At 22.7% G+C, this 21484-nt stretch overlaps 1 protein-coding gene across 1 annotated transcript in view; it reads right to left on the reverse strand.

Annotated features, from left to right (window-relative positions):
- The window catches only part of LOC117177712 (cAMP-dependent protein kinase type II regulatory subunit), a 60416-nt gene that overhangs the window by 3662 nt on the left and 35270 nt on the right, over nt 1-21484 (reverse strand). The window contains exons 5-7 of the mRNA XM_033368628.1: nt 16947-17205; nt 6901-7059; nt 4855-4957 (exon numbers count right to left, since the gene is read on the reverse strand). Of these exons, the coding sequence (XP_033224519.1) occupies nt 4855-4957; nt 6901-7059; nt 16947-17205 (521 nt within the window). The remainder of the gene's footprint in view (nt 1-4854; nt 4958-6900; nt 7060-16946; nt 17206-21484) is intronic.

Here is a 21484-nt window from a genome sequence, read left to right on the forward strand (position 1 = left end):
TAGTCGAATTTTAAAAGACTGAATTTTAAAAAGATGACTTTTAAATTAAAATGATGAATCTTCAACTGAAATAGTTGAATCTTAAACAAAAAAGATGAATTTTCAACCAAAAAGATTCATTTCTACCCAAAATTACGAATTTTTAACAAAATACACGAATTTTCAACTAGAAAAGATAAATTGTTAACCAAAGAGATGAATCTTCCACTTAATTGATTGAATATTCAACTAAAATAGTTACATTGTCACTTAAATTTTCCGTAAGAAAACGATTTTTTAACCAAGTAGTTAAATTTTAAACGAAAAAGGATTTATTCTTACCAAACAAATTTAATAGTTGATAATTAAATCCAAAAAGATTTGAAATTTCAATAAAAAAAAAAAAAAACAGTTGAATTCTTCCCGACAGGGTAGACACCTTTTTACTAGTAAATTATTTAATTTACAATATTTCCTATATAAATTATAATTTACCATATTAATGCAGGGTGGTCAATGAAATTAAAAAAATGGAACACTAAAGCTAAAAAATTTTCCACTTGAGGTGATAAAAACTGAGCTGAAAATGAATGCAATCAAAGTGGAACTGTTGCATTTTGAACTTTTAAAATTGAAATTTAAAAGTTATTAATTAAACAATTTTGTATTCGAATGCTCAATGATTTACGCTTATGAAATTGAAGGTACTAACATTTGCCAATATAAAAAAATATAAATGTACGTTATCATTTTCAATGCTCTAAATTAAAAAATCAATCAACGAACTTTAAAATTTGCAAAATTCTATAATTTTAAGGAATTTTAAGCTGTAAACATCAAATATTTAAAAAATCCAAAAAAAATTAAGTAAACACTTATTAAATTAAAAATTCAATTATTTTCTTTTTAAATAGTTTAAACATCCTTGGAAAGCTTCAAAATTCTATTTCAAAATCTTGAGAAATCTAGAAGTTGTTTTAAATTTTTTATTATTTCTGAAATTTTTTCAGAACTTCTAAATATTTGTCAAAATGAATTAAATTTTTTCTACAATTTTCCAAAAATCCTGCAAATTTTAGAAATTTTCTTTAAAATTTAATTGCGTAAATAACAATTGAACATTTATTATTTGTAGGCAAAATGTGAGTAATTTTAAGAAATATGTAGAAGTTTTGAAAAGATTCAAATTTAATGTAAAACTTGAAATGATAGCCTAATATAAAAGAATAAACATTTTCTTAAGATTCCGTGGAAAATTAAAAATAATTTTTCATTTTGAAAAACGATTTTAAGAGAATACTTAAAAAGTTTTCCAAAGATATAAACAAAATTTTCAAAAAAGATTCTAGAAGATTTTACGAAAACTTTCTAAAATTTGCATGATGATTTTTAATCTTTTTAAAACTCCTAAATATATCTTAAAATTATTCAAATTATTTCTACAAATCTTCATTTGTAAATTATACATCAAAATTTAAATTTTTCACTTACAAATTAAGCATTTTTCAAATACAACAATTAAAATTGTAACGTTTAAAGTTTAAAGGCTCTTCGAAATTTTAACGATTCCAGACTTTCTATGTCAAACAATTCAGCTAAACATTCTTTACTTTTCAATATTTGAAAATTCTTAAATTTTCAACTGATTTAAAATCGTATTGTCAAATCGTTTTTGTTCACTTTTTGTTACTTAAAGTACAGATAAATTTTTTTAAATTTATTTATTTATTAAATAAAAATTGTTTTTGAACAAAATTTTCAACATCAAATGCTTTTATTTTTTATTTGTTCAAATCTTTAAGAAAGCATTTAAAAATTCTTTAAATTAAAAATTTAAGCTGAAAAATAAAAATGTTTAATGGAAAATTTTAAATGTAAACAAATTTTGAATTACGCATTGTAAGCTAAATAATACCATTATTGAAAAATATAACAATTTCACTAATTATTTAAAAACTGTTGAAATCGAACGTGGATAAATTTTTCTTCTACAAATTTGTAAAATTCCCGATCAAAAAAAAAAAAAATTCCCGGTCATTTTCTGGTTTCCCGGTCCAACGATCACCCTGAAAAATTTGAATGAATTTAGAAGAATTTAAGGTAAACAAGGAGTCGATGAAATTCATCAAAAAAAAAAATAAATAAAGATGATTTTTTAAAAATTTAAATGAATTGAAAACAATTTAAGGATATGACAAAGCTTCATTGAATTAAGGAAATTTGTAAAAATCTTAAAAAAATTCTAGACAATTAAAAAAAATTGACGAAATGTCTGACACTTTAAGGCAAGTTTAAAAGACTTCAGTATCAATTAAATAATAGAGTGGCCGTTTTAATCGAAAAAAAATTCCCGGTCATTTCACGGTTTTCCACAATAAACAACAACTTAAATTTACACGCATGGAATGGAAAGTACTAACACTCTTAAATTGAAAAATTTGAAATGAATTGTCGATAAACTGCAAAGTTTAGAACTTTTATAAATTATTCAGTTCAAAAATTCAGTTTAAATTCCAAAAATTAAAATCTACTTTAACATTTTCAATACTCTAAATTAAATAAGCAAACAATGAACTTTAAAAATGTTCAAAATGATATATTTTTATAGTAATTTGAAGCTAGACAAATTAAAAAATTAGAAATAATTTTTTTAACTGAACAATTTTAAAATTAGAAGTTATTTTCATTTGAAATAGGTTAAGTATCCTTTAAAAAAATTAAAATTTTATTTCAAAATATTGAAAAATCCAGAAGTGGTTTTATATTTTTCCAAATTTAAAATCATTTTTGAATTTTTTTTCGAAACGTTTAAATATATTTTTAAATGAATTGAATTTTTCCTACAACTTTTAGAAAATCCTGCAAATTAAAAAATCCTTGAAATTTGAATTTATTAATAACAATAGGAACACTTATTATTTGTAGACAAAATTAGAGTAATTTTAAGAGATATTTAGAAGTTTAAAAAATATCACAATTAAATTTAGAACTTGAAATGATTTCAAATCATTTTACAAGAAGTTTGGAAATCGAAAAAATTGGGCTATTTGTACCAAAATTTTGGTGCAAAAAAAAGGACCTGGAAGTAGTATTTTCATTTTCAGTTTTAGAAGGAAATTATTTTCAACCAAAAAATAAACAAATTTTCAATATAATATAGTTCAGATAAACTAAATTTTTAAATAAAATAATAAATCTTCAATAAAAATAAAATTATTTTGCAACCAGAGTTTATTCTTCAACAAAGTAAACTTATTTCTGACCTAAAAAATTTTATTTTCTACCAACAAATTAGACTTTTTTAAACAAAATACGTGAATTTTCAAACAATAAGATAAGTTTTATACAAAAAAGGCTAATTTTCCACAAAATGCATGAATTACAAAAAAAATAGTTTAATTTCTAAATAAAACATGTCAATCATCAACCAAATACTTGAATTTTCATCCAAAAAAGATAAAATTTCAACCGATAACATAATCGTTAAATTTCTCGGTAAAAATTTAATTCTTACCCAAAAAAAAAAAGGATTTTCATAAAATAGTTAAATTTTCAGTAAAAAAATTCCTTTTCATTCAAAGAAAAAACAGGTTTTCAATGAAAATTATGAATCTTTAAAAAATTAATTTGCAACAATTTCAACCAAGTAAATTTTTGTGTAACCTAAGAGATAAATTTTTTAACTAAAATTATTAATATTTAACTTGAATACCTGAACTTTCAACAACAACAAAAAATAATGTTTAAACAAAGATATTAACTTTAAAAGAAGATACGTGAATTTTCAACGAAATAAATTAACTTTTAATTTAAAAAGACAAATTTACGTCAAACTTGTGGAATTTTGCATTAGAAAAGGTCAATTTTCAATCCAAATAGTTTGATTTCATACTGGAATAGTTAAATTTTTAAACTAACAAAAATGAGTTTTTACTGAAAAAAAATATATTTTGTTAACCAAAACTCAAATAATTAAATTTTAAGTTAAAGAAAGTAATGTTCAACTAAACAGACGCATTTTTAATTAAAAATATGAAATATTTAACTAAGATGATGAATATTTAAATTTTTAAAATTAAACTTAAGTCTAAAAAGATGAATTTTTAGACAAGAAAATTAATTTCTATCAAAAAAGGGGAATTTTCAACTGAAAAAGGCAATTTTTCAACCAATAGTTCAAACCAACAAATAAATTTTTGACTGAAATTATGAAAAATAACAACAAAATAATAATTTTTAACAAAAAAGTTCAAATTTTAACCAAGTACCTTTATTTCTAAACCAAAAAATTAATTTTCAACTAAAATGATAAATATTTAACTGGAATACTTGAATTTTTAACCGACAAAAATACTTTTTAGACAAGAAGATGAACTTTTAAAGAAGAACATTTTCAATATTTAAGCGGAATAAGTTAAATTTTCAGTTAAAAAAAATTACATCCAACAAAAAAAAACTAGCTAAAAAAATAGTTACATTTTTAAACAAAGTGATTTAATTTCAACTAAAATTGTAAATTATTTACTAGAGTAGTTGCATTTCAAGTCAGAAAGATCAATTTTTAACTAAAAGTATGAATATTTAAATAAAATAATTTAATTTTTGAGCAAAAAGATCAATTTTCAACCAAGAACATTATTTTCTACTAAAAAAAAAAAAAAAAAAACGAAATTTCAACTAAAAAATAATTATAAAGTTAAAATATTTTTTAACCAGAGTTTAACTTTTGGCCAAGTTATTTTATTTCCAACCTAAAAGTTGAATTTTCAACTGACAAAAAGAATTTTGAAACTAAAAAAATTAATTAACAAAGAAAAAGACGTGTCAAATACTCTATAACATTTATATAAAATTTAAATAAATAAAAATACTTACAGGCCAGTTTAACATTTCCTACCGAATAAGCCGAGGCAGCTCGAGGCTTATGCGTTACAAGAGCCAATTCTCCCAAATAACCATCAGAGGAGATGCGATTGACCTAAAACGAAAAAAGATTTCCTATTTTTTTTTTTTAAGTTGTAGCCGCAAAATGTCTTACATTGTTGTTATTTACTGAAAACTTCTTGAATTAAAAGTTCAATTATTTTCATTTTAAATAGAATTAAAAAATCCTTAAAAAGCTGCAAAATTTTATTTTTAAATCTTGATGAATCATCTAAATGTTTTTTTTTTTTCTTCAAATTTATTTAAAATTTTAATTATTTCGCGATTTTTTTCTAAAATTCTCAACATCTTTTAAAATGATTTGAATTCTTCCTAATTTTTTTTTAATCCTGAAAAATAAAAAATATTTCAGATTAATTTCTAATAATTTTAGAAATTTGTTCGAAATAAAATCATTTCAAATTTTAAGTTATTTATTTAAATCTTCATTTAAAGTATAAATAATAAGCAATTGTTATTTTGCTTAATTAAAAGTTCAATTGTTTAAACATTTATAATTTACATTTTTTGAATCAACTGAAAAGTTTTTTTACCCAAAATTTTCGATTTTAAACGCTATGATTTTTTTATTTTGTAACTCTTTAAAACTGCATTTTAAAATTCTTTAAATAAAAAAAGATAAGAATTCAACTTATTATTTAAAAAACTATTGAAATAAAACTTGGGCACATTTTTTGTTTTCTAAAAATTTGTAAAATTCCCGACCATTCAAATTTTCTCTAAAAATTCGCTGTAAAATCTTTTACATTCTTTTTTGAAATTTTAAGAAATCACTTGAAAGGTTTTGATATCTTTTTCAATTTTCTCTTAAAATTAATCTTTCAAAATATAAAATTATCTGAAATTTTTCCAGGAATCCTAGGAATTGTTTTTAATTTTCTTGAAAACTTTGTAAATTTAAAAAAAATGCATTCTGTTTGTTTGTGAAAATCTTCCCAAGATTATAAAATTTTTAATTTAGATTTTAAAATTAGTTTATCTAAAAAATGTGGATATTTTTTTTTAAGATGTCTGAAAAATAAGCTATTTAAGAACTTTGAGAGGTTTCAATAGAACAAAAAAAAAAAACAAATTCTGAAGATTCATGGGAAAAAAAATGAAATTATTTATTATTTTAATAAATTACTTCTGAGCGAAAATTTAAAAAAATTTCAAAACATTCTACCTGGTTTCCTGAAACCAAGACGATTAAATTTATATTTAAAAAGTTCAGTAAAAATGGAAGTTAAATTTTCAATCGAAAAAATTAATTTTTAATATTCAAATTCTTTAAAATAATTTCCTAAAATTTCTAAAAAGAGTTTAGAATATTTTAAAGCAAAATTTTTCAATTTTGCAAAATTACCAAATATAAAAAAAATTAAGCAAATTTAGGAAAATCAAAAAATTACTTAAAATTCAAAAAAGACTGAAAACGATTTTAAAACAAAAATTTTCAATTTTGGAACATTACAAAATTTTAGGAAAAACTCGAGCAAGTTTACGTTTTATTACAATTTATAAAAAGATTTAAAAATAATTTACAACTTGTAAAGATATTTTTTTTTCTTTAAATGCCAATTTTTGTAGAGTTCGAAAAAAGAAGCTTTTAAAGAATTTTAAAAGGTTTCAAGAAATTAAAAAAATGTTCTTCAGATTCCTGGACAAAAAAAAACCTAATAATTCTTAAAATTTTGTAAAATATCTTCAAAAAACGTTTTGAATTTTCTCAAGAATCTCAGGAAAAAAAAAAAACTTATGTCCTGTTTCTAAAATCCCAGAATATATTTTTAGCTCAAAATTAGGTGTTCAAAAACTTGGAAAAAAAATAGTAATTAGAAATTTTAATTTTGCATTAAAGATTATCAAATGATATATTTATAAATATACAATATTTATACCAGTGAAGTAATTTTTTGTATTTTAGACAATAAAGAAATATGGCAAATTGCATTTTATGAAATCATGTCATTTTTTAAGAATAAAATGTAAAAATACCTCCACTTCCCGTCCGTTGTCTCCCAAAATTGTGATCCTGACAATGCCATCTTCGACAAAGTACATTCCATCGGCCGAATCGCCTTGTTTGATAATTCGCTCTCCATCGGAAAATTGTTTTGGAACGAGTGCATCTGCCAAATTCATCCGCTCGTATTGCTAGAAAATTGGGACATAAAATTAAATTCGAATTGACAGGAGAGGAACAAGAAAAATAAAATATTATGTCGTCAATTTACATTTTAATCTTGTCACATTTTTAACATAAAATCATTTATAAACGGAATAAAAGAAATTCAGCTTAAAATTAAGAAATTTAAAAATAGATTCATTACTACATTTAAAAAAAAATGGAATTTTCAACCAAAAAATATAATTAAAAAAAAAAATAATAAAACATCGAAAAATTAATGAATTTTCAACATATAATGCAAAATTATAAACCGGGTGGTCAAATTTTCAAACAAAAAAAAAATATAAATTTCAACTAAAAATAGAATAGTTACATTTTTAGTCAGAAGCACAAAAATTTTTTTTAACGAAAAGATAAAGTTTCAACTAATGAGAGACTCTTCTAACAAAAAGATAGATTTACAACAAATAGTTGAAATTTCACATAAAAAAGATCAATTTTCAACCAAAAATACACTAATTAAATTTTCAGTAGGAAAATTAATTTTCAATCAAATCAAAGTAAATTTTCAACGAAATAGTATAATTTTTAATCAAAAAATAAATAAATTTCTATAAAAAAAAGATCCAATTTTCGACAAAAAAATGTAACAGTTTCATTTTCATTAAAAAAAATTAATTCTAAATAAGAAAAAAACTCATTTTTAACCAAAAAGATGAATTTTCTACCAGAATAAACGATTTTTTTTTAAATCACACGAATTTTAAACAAAATATTTTTATTTTTACAGGAATTTTAAACCAAAAATAGGAAATAGTCACCAAGAAGCTTAAATATTATCCCACAAATTAGAATTTTCAATAAAATAAAAGTAAATTTTCAACGTAATAGTATAATTTTCAACAAAAAAATTAAATTTCTATAAAAAAAGATCAATTTTCGACAAAAAAATGGAACAGTTTCATTTTCAGTTTAAAAAATTTAATTCTAAATAAGAAAAAACTCATTTATAAACAAAAAGAGCAATATGCGACCAATAAGATGAATTTTGTACCAAAATAGATGATTTTTTAAAAAAGTTACATGAATTTTCAATAAAATATTTTAATTTTGAAAGTAATTTTAAATCAAAAATAAGAATTAGTCACCAAGAAGCTTAAATATTATCCCACAAATTAGAATTTTTAATAAAATAAAAGTAAATTTTCAACGTAATAGTATAATTTTCAACAAAAAAATTAAATTTCTATAAAAAAAGATCAATTTTCGACAAAAAAATGGAACAGTTTCATTTTCAGTTTAAAAAATTTAATTCTAAATAAGAAAAAACTCATTTATAAACAAAAAGAGCAATATGCGACCAATAAGATGAATTTTGTACCAAAATAGATGATTTTTTAAAAAAGTTACATGAATTTTCAACAAAATATTTTAATTTTGAAAGAAATTTTAAACCAAAAATAGGAATTAGTCACCAAGAAGCTTAAATATTATCCCACAAATTAGAATTTTCAATAAAATAAAAGTAAATTTTCAACGTAATAGTATAATTTTCAAGAAAAAAATTAAATTTCTATAAAAAAAGATCAATTTTCGACAAAAAAAATGGAACAGTTTCATTTTCAGTAAAAAAAATTAATTCTAAATAAGAAAAAACTCATTTTTAACCAAAAAGATTAATTTTCAACCATTAAGATGAATTTTCTACCAAAATAAACAATTTTTTTTTTAAATTACATGAATTTTCAACAAAATATATTAAATTTTAAAGAAATTTTAAACCAAAACGAGAAATTAGTCACCAAGAAGTTTAAATATTCTCCCACAAATTAGAATTTTCAATTTCACCCAAAAAGGATGTTTTCATTCAACAAAACAGTTAAACTTTCAAGCAAATAATAAGCCTATACATTTTTTTAAATCTTTTGAAAATAAGTTCAAACACTAATAAAACATTTACAGTTTTTTTACTATTTTTTGAAGCTGTTGAAATTACTTGAAATACTTAGACCCATTAAAAATATTTTTAAATAACTTGATATATTTTCAAATCCGTTCGAATATTTTTTAATACTTCGACAATCCGTAAAAATATTTTTAAATCGTTTTTTTTTTTATCTTTATAAAATAATTTCACTTTAAAATTAGTTCTGTTAAGTCTTTGCAGTCTTTTGCCATTTTTTACAGTCTCGAGCAATTATTTGAAATCGTTTGAAATCTTTTTAAATCCCTTGAAATACCATAAAATTGTTTGTAATCAAAAGAAAATTATTTCACATTAATTCTACATAAAACACTATAATTAAACAACATTTTTTAAATTTCTTACAAATTTCTTCTTCACTTAAGAGTTCAGCTATTTGGTTGAAAATTTGTATTTTCCTTGGTAGAAAATTTATCTCTTTTATCGAAATTTTTTGTTGTCATTGAAATAAATTTTTTTTTTAAGTTAATTTTTGAAATTGAATATTGATTTTTTGATTGAAAAAAAATATTCCAAAAATTTCAACATTTCAAACTCAGTTAAAAAACAAAGAATTCTTCTACTAAATAATTGAATAATTTTTTTAAAATTTTAAATTATTACAATTTTATGCTTCTGAATTTTCTTGGTAAACGCAAAATTTCCAATTTTTCCCTATCATAAGTTTAAATTTTGCGACTGAAATTGAAATAGCTGAATATCAAAAAGTATAATTAAAAATTTTAAAACTATTAATTTCTAAACAATTTATATGAACTTAAAGTATTTTAAGTAGTTTAAATTTTGAAATTGAAGTGGCTGAATTGCAAAAAGTATAATTGAAAATTTAAAAACTGTAAAAAAATATAATAGTTAATTTTTTCTTACACATCAGTTGAATTTTTTACTGGAGGCGATAACTTTTTAACAAAATTATTTAATTTTTCTGCTAAATAATTAGATTTTCAACCAAATAATAGAATTGTTGACAAAAAAACAATTGAAAGTGTTTGAAAACTTTTTCCAATATATGTATTAATTTTAATCACGATGAATTCTATGTCAAAAATATAATGGGATAAAATAGAATTGTAAATATTAAACGGTAAAAAAGTTGAATTTTAAACCAAAAAGATGAAACTTTAACTAGATTAATTCCAATTTTGATCAAAAAGATGAATTTTCAACAGCAAACTATCATTTTTAAACTAAAAATGGAATAATTAAATTTTTAGTAAAAAAATTAATATTCAAACAAAGATATAAATTTTTTACTACAATTATGGAATATTCAACTGGAATAATAGTTACATTTTCAGGTAAAAAAGGAAAAAATGTCAACCAAAAAAACATCCAAAAAGTTCAATTTTCAACCAAAATTATGAATATTTAACTAAAGCCATTAAATTTTCAACCAAAAGGATGATTTTTTAAACAAGAAGATTAATTTTGAAATAAAAAGATTAATTCAACACAAAAAAAAAATGTCAACAAAATACATGATTTTTTCACGAAATCATTGAATTTTTAATTGAAGAAGACAAATTTTCAACCAAATAGTTGAATTTTGAAAAAAAAAATAATAATTTGCAACTGAAAATGGAATGGTAACATTTGCAGTTAAAAAATTTAATTTTAAACCCAAAAATAGGAGTTTTAAACTGAAACAATGAATCCTCAACAGAAATAGTTAAATTTTTGACTATAACTATGGAATTTTTTATTTAAATCATTTAAATTTTCAGTTACAAAAATTACTTTCTACAAAAAAACTAACTTTCAAGGAAAAAAACCAACTCTCAGAAAAAAAGTTACATTTTCAAACAAAGTGATGAATTTTCAACTAAAATTGTAAATCTTTAACTGGAATAGTTGAATTTTAAACCAGTAAGATAAATTTCCATCTAAAATGATGAATTTTCGACCAAGATGTTAAATTTCTACCAATAAACATGAATTTTCAATTAAAAAAGATCATTTTTCAACCAAAAATGGGATAATTAAATTTTTAGTGAAAAAATGAATATTCAAACAAAGATATAAATTTTTAACTAAAATTATGAAATATTGAACTGGACTACTAGTTACATTTTCAGTTAAAAAAAATTTTCCACCAAAAAACATCCAAAGAAAAAACAAGTTTTCATTGAAACTATTTCATTTTTTCAACCAAAGTAATAAATTTTTTATTAAGCGATCAACACTCAACCCAAAAAAAGATAATTTTCTACAAAAAAAAAAAAGATTGTTTAACCAAATACGTGAATTTTAAACGAAATAGTTGGATTTTCAATTGAAAAAGACCAATTTTCATCCAAACTGGTGCATTTTTTACTAAAACAGTTCAATTTTCAACTAAAAATTGTTTTTAATTAGAGGAATTAATTATACTTCAGCAATGTTTCTTCTTTGAAATACTACTTCTACTTCAAAAACTGCTTCAAGTACTTTCTTTGTCTAAAATTGAGAAGAGGAAATTTTCAAATTGAGACGAATTCTAACTTGGAAGAGGAATTTTTTTTTTAATTCTTCTAAATCCAAATTATAATTCTTTTAAAAAATCCCGTTTTATATAAAAATGATCAGTTTCACGTGAAATTATATTTCTTTATCGAAACTGCCTGTCCAAAAATAAAACGTCACCTTTTTTATTGAACATTAAATTATTTAAATAAAAATTTTACTATTCAATTTTTGGTTGAAAATATGTGTTTTTTTTTTGTTAAAAATTCATTTTTTGTTAGAAAAATGCAACTTTTTCGTTTCGTTTTGGATGAAAATTCATCTTTGTTTAGGTTAAAATTCAAATATTTGACTGAAAATTTAACTAAAACGATGCAATATTCAATTGGAATTAGTTAAATTTTCTGTTTAAAAAAATAATTTCCACAAAAAAAAACTAACTTTAAAAAAAAATAGTTAAATTTTCAAACAAAGAGTTGATTTTTTAGCTAAAATTGTCAATCTTTAACTGGAATAGATGAATTTTAAACCAGAAAGATGAATTTTTAACTAAAATAATTGAATTTTTTACCAAAAAGATTAATTTCTATTAAAAAAATATGCATTTTCAACTACAAAAGGTAATTTTTCAAGCAAAAATTGAAAAACTAAATATTTAGTCAAAAAATGAATATTCAACCTGAGACATGAATTTTCATTTAAAATTATGGAATATGCCACTGGAATAATAATTAAAAACTTCAGTTTAAAAACGAAAATAATTTTCAACCAAACATCATCCGAATAAAAAACGAATTTTTAATTAAATAACTCATATTTCAACCAGAGAACTGAATTTTTAATTAAAATGATAAATCTTCAACCAAAAAACAAAAATTTTAACAAAACAGTTGAACTTTCAACCAGGTTGATTTTTTTCCCAACCTAAAAGATGAATTTTCAATTAAATTAATAAATATTTAAATGGAATAGTTGAATTTTTAACCAAAAATTAAATTTTTAAACAAGAATATTATCTGGCAAAGAAAAAGATAATTTTTTACCCCAAAAAATCGATTTTTAACCACAGATGTAGATTTACAACGAAATAGTTGAATTTTCAATTCAAATAGACAAATTTTCATCCGAATAAATAAAAACGAACAAAAATTGGGTAAATTCAAGAGAATAAACAAATGTTATTAAAATTGCTGGAAAAATGTAGAAGATTTTGAGGTATTTCTTTTTTTAATTTATAATGATATTTGTAAATTTTGAGAAAAATTCGTGTCAATTAAAAATATTTTCAGGAACTTAAGACGTTTTAAATAGATTACTAACATTTGAAAACTCGGGAACATTTTCGAAAATGTATCAAATATTTCTTCATTCCTTTCCAACTTCTAAAAGTTCAAAACATTTTTTAAAAGGACTCGAATTTTTCATAATATTTCGTAAAATCCTATAGTATGAAAAAAATTCTATAAAATCTTCTATATTCTTTTTTGGCACGCCTAAAATATTTTTAATTTTCTCAAGAATCTTATGAAAATTATATTTACATAATTATAAAAACAAGGTAATAATACTTATTTTCTTGTTCTCAATTCTCAGAATTCAATTTCAGCTTGGATTTATTATACCACTTTGAAAAATAATTTTAGAATAATTTGAGTGTTGTCAAAGATAAACAAATAATCGTTAATGGTCTTTCTTTAAGAGTGAAATACAAATTTTTAAATATTTTAGCTTCGTTAAAATGTCTGATTGATTAAAAAAATATAACATTTCAGATTTCGTTATTTCATTATAATAGAAAACAATATTTTAGGATTTATCATATTCCTAATTTATCATCCATAGATATAATAATTATATTTATTATATTTTAAAACGGCAATATAAAAAAAAATTAGTTCTTCATCACTATCTTTAAAAGTATTTGAATATCCGGGACTAATAAAAAATAACGAAAAAATGAATAACAAAATCATAAATTAGCCAGAAAAAAATTGCCGAATTATAAAATAAATGAATTGTTAAATTCCTATAAATATTTCTATTCCTGAAATTTAAGTTTGACGAAATTTAAAATTTGACAAAAATAATTAATAAATTATTAACTAATGATTAATTAAATTGTTTGCCTTATTGATGATGATATTAATAGCTCATAAATTAATAATTATTTAACTATGTTCAACAGTTCTACAACATAGTTAAATCCGTTACAAAATTGTTGATTTTTCAAACAAAAATGATGAATAGTCTGCATTTTTAAACTATAAAAGTTCAATTATTAACCAAAAAATTATGCAGATGAATTTCTACTAAGAAAAATTAATTTTCAATCAAAACAACAACGATACAAACGAATTTTCTACAAAAAAGTTGAATTTTATACCAAATTTTTTTACTTTTCAACAATATAGTTTAATCCTCAATCAAAATAGATGAAACGTCAACTAAGAAGTTGCATTTTTAGCCAAAAAGAGATGAAATTTCTACCAAAAAATTAATTTTCTACCAAGAAAAAACTTGCAGTCAAGAATGAAAAATAATGTTAAGCAAATTATTGAATTTTTAACAAAAAAAGATTAATGTTTATCAAAAAATGTTACAGCTGATAATATTTCCACTACAAAACTTTAATAAAAAATAAAAAACAGTTCGATTTGATCAAACAGTATATATTTTCACCATGACTAGATTTTAAACAAATAAAGTTGATTTTCTACCAAAAAAAAGACGAATTCTCAACAACAAAAAAACCTAATTTTTTAACCAAAGTTTTGAATTTTTAACCAAAAATGGAGTAGATAATTTTTCAATCAGAACAAAAAAGAATTTTCAACTAAAATTATGATTCTTTAACGAAAAAAAAGAAATTTAAAAAAATTCGTTTCAGTCAAGAATGAAAAATAATGTTAACCAAATTGTTAAATTTTCAACAAAAAATATTAATTTTTGTTAAAAAAATACCACTGTTGATATTCCCAAAACAAAATTTTAATTAAAAACAAAAAACAGTTTGTTGAACTTTCAATTATACAATTAATCAGTTGACTTTTTTAACAAAATATTTGAATTTACAGTTAAAAAAAACTTTTTTAAAACGAAAAGAATTGATAATTTTATTTTTTAACCAAAAAACGAACTTACAACTAAAATTATGAATTTTTTTGGTTCAAAATTCTACTCTTTGGTTGCAAATTCTACTATTTAGTTAAAGATTTAACTATTTTATTGAAAATTAAAGTCTTTTGTTAAAAAGTAATCATTTTTGGACAAAAAATTATATTGTTTGGCAGAAACTTCATTTTTTTAAAATTGAAAATTCATTTTTTTTAAATTGAACATTCATCTTTTTTTATTGAAAATTAATTCTTTAGAGTTGAAAAATCTATTATTGTATTTTAATTTAATAAATGATCTCTTTTACTTCAAAAAACATACATTTTGTGAAAATTCAACGATTTTTTTTAAAAAGACATCGTTTTTGGTTGAAAATTTATACTTTTGTAGAAAATCACATTTTTTGTTGAAAATTGATCTTTTTGTAGAAAAATATATTTTTTTTTTTTAGTTGAAAATTCACCTTTTATATTTGAAAGTTAATCATTTCTATTGAAAAGTCTACTATTATATTTTTGGTGTTTAGTTCTAAATTCTACAAATTGTTTGAAAGTTTATTTATTTTATTAAAAATTGAACTAGGTTCTTAAAAAGTCACCTTTTCTGTTTAAAATTAACATCTTGGTTCCAAAAATCTATTTCGATTGATGGTTAATTCTTTTTATCAAAAACAAAACAAAAGTATTATATTTATTTTTCAGAATTAATCTGAATTCAACTATTTTGTTAAAAAGTCACCTTTTTTGTCGAATATTGATACTTTTCGGATTGAAAATTCTCTTTTACTTTAAAAATCGTCTTTTTGGGTGGAAAATTGAACTATTTGCTAAAAAAAAACACCTTGTATGTAAAAATTCATCTCATGGTTAAAAATTCTACTATTTGGTTGACAATTAAACTGTTTTGTTTAAAAATCATCTTCTTTGGTTAAGTATCGATCTTTTTTTATTGAAAGCTAATTATTTTGATTTGAAAAAAAATATTTTTATTTAATAATTAATCTAAATTCAACTATTTTCTTAAAAATTAATCTTTTTTTTATCAAAATTTCAACTGATTTATTAAACACTTGCATTTTTTGATAGAAAATCAATCCTTTTGGTGTAAAAATCCTCATTTGTTAGAAAAGTCATATTTTTCAGTTGAAAATTCGTCTTCCTTGCTTCAAAATTAAATTGGCTTTGTAAAATATTCATATTTTCAAATTAAAAATTTAAGATTATGTTTGAAAATGCAACTCTTCCTGGTTGAAGTTTAATCTCCTCCGTTTGAAAATTCGATCATTTGGTTCAAGATTCGTCGATTAGGAAACTGTCATAACAACTGTATTTGGCGTGCAAATTTAAATTTTGAATAAAATTGTACTTTTTTAACTGAAAAAAGGTCACAAAAGATGAGAACCCCCAAAATAGGAGAAAAGATGACAAATTCCTAAAATAGGTGACAAAAGGTGACAACATTTAAAATAGGTGACAAAAGGTGACAACATTGAAAATAGGTGACAAAAGGTGACAACATTGAAAATAGGTGACAAAATTCGACAACATTGAAAATAGGTGACAAAAGGTGACAACATTGAAAATAGGTGACAAAAGGTGAAAACATTGAAAATAGGTGACAACATTGAAAATAGGTGACAAAAGGTGACAACATTGAAAATAGGTGACAAAAGGTGACAACATTGAAAATAGGTGACAAAAGGTGAAAACATTGAAAATAGGTGACAAAAGGTGAAAACATTGAAAATAGGTGACAAAAGGTGACAACTTTGAAAATAGGTGACAAAAGGTGACAATATTTAAAATAGGTGACAAAAGGTGAAAACATTGAAAATAGGTGATAAAAGGTGAAAACGTTGAAAGTAGGTGACAAAAGGTGACAACATTTAAAATAGGTGACAAAAGGTGACAACATTGAAAATAGGTGACAAAATTCGACAACATTGAAAATAGGTGACAAAAGGTGACAACATTTAAAATAGGTGACAAAAGGTGACAACATTGAAAATAGGTGACAAAAGGTGAATAGGTGACACTCTGTAATGACTGAAATTAAATTCCCAGTCATGTCCCGGTCATAAATAGCTAAAGGGAGATTGGGCAATAAAGTAAAAAAATTTATTAGGAGAAAGTAGAGAAGAAAAAATGCAGAGTATGTGAAAGGAGTGAAATATGTGAAAAATATGTGAAAGAAGAAGGAGGATAACACGAGACTTTTGAAGACAATTTTAGAGGAGGAGAGACTTTGAGAAGAATGAAAAAAGGAGGTAAAATAAAAATAAGAGAAGTTAAATAAGAATGAAGGACAAAGGAAAATATGAAGGTAATATTATAAACAAAATGAGATTAACAACGATAATAATAATAATAATACCTCGAGGGATTTGAGCATCGGTACTTTGTTGATGAGATTTTCGTACATCTTGCGCTTTTTGTAAGCGGATTTGAGGAGTATACGTCGGAAAGTTTGTCTGTCCATGGCCCAGAGAGTGCCGGGAGTAATCGCTTTAACGCTTGCAGCTCGAGGCATATTGTAAAGTAGAGCCAACTCGCCGAAAGCGCCGCTGTTGTCGTAGGTGTGAATGTGCATATCTTTTCCTGTCGCATCCTTCACGTAAACCTCAAATTTCCCCCTAGAGCGGGAAAACATGTCCAATTTATATCAAAAGATTAACCCATTAATGCGCAAATGCACATTTTTGCGCACACATTTTCAAGTACACCATTCTCTTTGAAAAACAAAGTTACTTTTTACCAAAATCCCATATATAGAGTTTTCGAAGGTGCTCTTTCAGAATCTGCAACTTATTTTGTAAAAAAAAAAAAAGTTTATTATTTTTGTGTTAAAAAAAAAAGTATAAATTTTTGCAAATTTTTTTTTTTTTTAAACCAATTTTTGTTATTCTTCCTGCATTTGGATAATCATATTACCGTCAGAAATCGCTGTCCGAATGTTTGACGTTTTCAAAACCTAAGTTTTGAACATTTTTTTCCCCTCTTAGTTTTTCCGAAATGGCGGTTTTTGTGAAACGGCGTGATGTTAAACTTCATGAATTTTTTTTTTCTCGAAAAATATCAACTTAACGAAAAAATGTCATGGTAAAAAAATTGCATAAAATTGCTCAAAGAATACGTATGAATTTTTTCAGAAGTTTTCGGGCCAATTTTTAATTTTTCACATGATACGTACTTTCACTTTTTTTTTAAAAAAAAGAATGAACTTGACAAAAATTCGAAATTGGTCCAAAACCTTCTGAAAACATTCATACGTAATCTCTGAGCAATTCTAAGGAATTTTTGTACAATAAAATTTTTTGAAACTAAGAATTAACTAGGATTGTCCAAATGCATAAAGAATAACAAAATTGATTAAAAGAAAAAAATTATATAATAGTTTTGACTTTTTTAAAACTCAAAAATAATAAAGTTATTGAATTTGTTTACAAAATAAGTTGCAGATTCTGAAATAGCACCCCCGAAAAAGCCCCTATATAGGATTTTGGTCAAAACTAACTTTGTTTTTCCAAGAGAATTGTGTGCTTGAAAATGTGTGCACAAAAATGTACATTTGCGCATTAATGTAACCAATTAAGGCGCAAATGTAAATTTTTGTACTTTCATTCAAACAATTTTTAATTTAATTTGTTTCATCAATATACTTCTGAACTAAAATCGCTTTTCAAGATAAGCTTCTCTTTTTTTTTTTTTAATTTATTATTCTCAGGGTGAAAAAGTTACCTATTTAAAGGAATTTAGGATAAATTAATATGGATCGAAAAAAATATTTTAAAATCTCCTCAAATTTTTTAAACTCTACGAAATCCTTAACTTCTTGTGAATTAATTGAAATCCATTCAAATATTATAAAATCCAGGAAACATACACGAAATTTGATATTTCCTGAAAGCCTGGAAAATTGAGTGAGTATTCTAATATTACGTCACGCTCGAAATTAAGTAAAAAATCGTGATATAGCTTTGCTTTTAAGAAAGAAAAGCCATTTATTTCATTATTGTTGGCAATTTGGAAAATGTGCGACTAGACAAACCACCATGAAAAATAATCATTTGCATTAATTAAGGTTATTAACTCAATTTCCGGCGACTTAAGTCATAATACTTTTCGATAATAAGTCATTTTAAGTAGGTTCATATCAAATAAAGTTATATCAAAGAGAATTTAAAATATTTTAAAAGACTTTAAGTGATCTTAGGATTTCTCAAGAGATTTTTAACGATTTGAAAAATTTTGAAAGGATTTCAAAAGAATGCAGAAAAATTGAACGATTTTCAAAGAATTTTAAAGATTTTTTAAAGAATCCAAAAAAGTTTAAGGATTTGTAAGAGATTTGATCAAATTTTAAGGCACTTTAAGTGATTTCAAAGAATGTCAAGCGAATTACTGAAAAGTTATTTAAAAAGATTTTAATGAATTTGAAGAGATTTCAATTGATGTAATTTTTTTAATATTTAAAGGAATTTAAGAAAATTTAATGGATTTTAATTAACTATGCTCAATTTCGAAAATTTTCAGTTATTTTAAAGAAGTCGAAGGAATTTAAAAAAAAATCGGAGGATCTAACGGATTTTCAAACAAAAACTTTAAAAAATTCTGAAATTCTAGTGATTTTAAGGAATTACTATAGGTACTTGACGGGATTTTAAGAGTTTCTTTTAAAGGATTAATATTAAAGCCATTTAAAAATATTTTAATATATTTTCAGAGATTTTAAGGAGTCTAAAAAAATTTAAGGATTTTAAGAGATTTTAATTAGTTTCAGTGAATTTTGAAATTTTTTAAATGATTTCAAAAAAGTTGAAGGGAATTCCAAAAAATTCGGAGGACTTTAAGGATTTCTAAGAAATCAAGTGATTTTCAGGAATTACTAGGGACTTGGCGGAATCTCAAAGCTTCTTTTCAAAGAATTTAAAAATAATCGAAAAATAGTTTTAAAACATTTAATGATTTACAAGAGATTGAAAAGTTATTAAAACAGATGTAATGAATTTCAGGAGATTTTAACGTTTTTAAAGAAACTGGTTGATTTAAGGATTTTCAAGAGATTTTAAAGAGTCTAAGAAAATTTAAAGTATTATGGATTTAAAAGATTTGAATTATTTTTACTTAAGTTTACTATATTTTCAATTATTTCAAAGAAGTTATAGGGAGTTAAAAAAAATTCGGAGGACTTTAAGGATTTTCAAGAAATCTTACAAGATTTCTAAGAATACATGTGATTTCAAGGAATTATTAGGGACTTGGCGGAATCTTCAAGTTTCTTTTTAAAGGATTTAAAACTAATTCAAAAAGGTTGAAGGATTTACAAGTTATTTTTTTATGATTTTAAGAGAGTTTTAGAGGTATTAAAGAATTTCAAGGGAGTTTTTGAAGTGATTAAAAAAGATTTTAATGAATTTGAAAAAGTTCAAAGATTTTAAGGAATTTTAAGAGATTTAAAGAAATTAAAGAAAAGATTTTTTTTTAAAATCGGAGTTCAAGTGATTTTAAGGAATCACTACAGACTTGACGGGATTTTAAAGTTTAGTTTTAAAGGATTTAAAAATATTTCCATAAGTTTTAGTGACTTTAAAGAATGTTGAGCAATTAATTCAAAGGTTATTTGCAAAAATTCAAAGATTTTAAGGATTGTCAAGAATTTGAAGGGATTTAAAAAAAAGTCGGAGAAGTTTAAGGATTTTCAAGAAGTCTTATAGGATTTCTAAGAAGGACCACAGTCTTTGATAATTTTTGTTTTCTCAAAGTACAAGAATAATCTCTTGGCATCTTTGAAAAACACATTTTAACGAAGTACCAAAATTCAAAAATTTTGACCGCCAACTATCCCAACAATCCAACCTAACGTCAATCACGGCACATTATATTTTTTCTTGATAGATTGTCCAAATCGCACACTTCCCCAATTGCTAATAATAATTAAAGCAAGGATTTTTTTATCTGAGAAACAAAGCCATATCACGATTTTTCACTTACTTTCGTCTACAAAAATTCATTTTAGTCAAGCAATTTTTTTATCTTTTGAAAATACCTTGAAATCGTTTGAAATGTACTAAAATATTTCAAATTCTATAAAAGCTCTTCAAATGATTGAAACTAATTAAAAATTCCTTGGAATCTTTCGAAATCCCATCAAATATTTCAAATCTTTGAAATATCTTAAAACTAAGGGTATTTGAAATTAATTCAAAATTCCTAGGCAAAATTTTAAATACCCTTAAATAATCCAAAACCTGAAAAATATTTTGAATTCCCTTACATTTTTAAAGCTCTTTTGAATCTTCCTTGGAATTTTGAAAATACCCTAAAATATTTCATATTCTTTGAAATCCCATTAAATAATTGAAATAAATTAAAAATGCCCCGGAAACTTTTCGAATACCCTAAATTAATTCAAATTCTTTTAAATCTTTTGAATCTCTTTAAATTGTTTAAATCGTTTGAAAATGCCTCATAATCTTTGAAATACCCTAAAACATTTCAAATTCTCTAAATTCCCTTCAAATTAAAAAAATAAATTACTTGGAATCCTTTTAAATTCTCTAAAATATTTCAAACCCTTTTAAATCGTTTGAAATATCTTGTAACTAAACTATTTTAAAACCTTTGAAATCTCATTAAATTACTGAAAATCATTTTAAAATTTCTTGAAAACTTTTCAAATACGCCAAAATAATCAAAATTCTTTCCAATCTTTAAAAAAATTTTAAAGCGCTTTTGAAACTTTCTTGGAATTTTTTTTTTTTAAATGCCCCAAAATATTTTTAATTCTTTGAAATCTTTTGAAATATTTTTTAACTAAACTATTTGAAATCCTTTGAAATCTCAATAAATTACTGAAAATAATTTTAAAATTCCTTGGAAACTTTTAAAATACGCCAAAATAATCAAACTCCT

Source organism: Belonocnema kinseyi, chromosome 1, assembly GCF_010883055.1.
Source record: "Belonocnema kinseyi isolate 2016_QV_RU_SX_M_011 chromosome 1, B_treatae_v1, whole genome shotgun sequence".
NCBI classification, from domain to species: Eukaryota; Metazoa; Arthropoda; class Insecta; order Hymenoptera; family Cynipidae; genus Belonocnema; species Belonocnema kinseyi.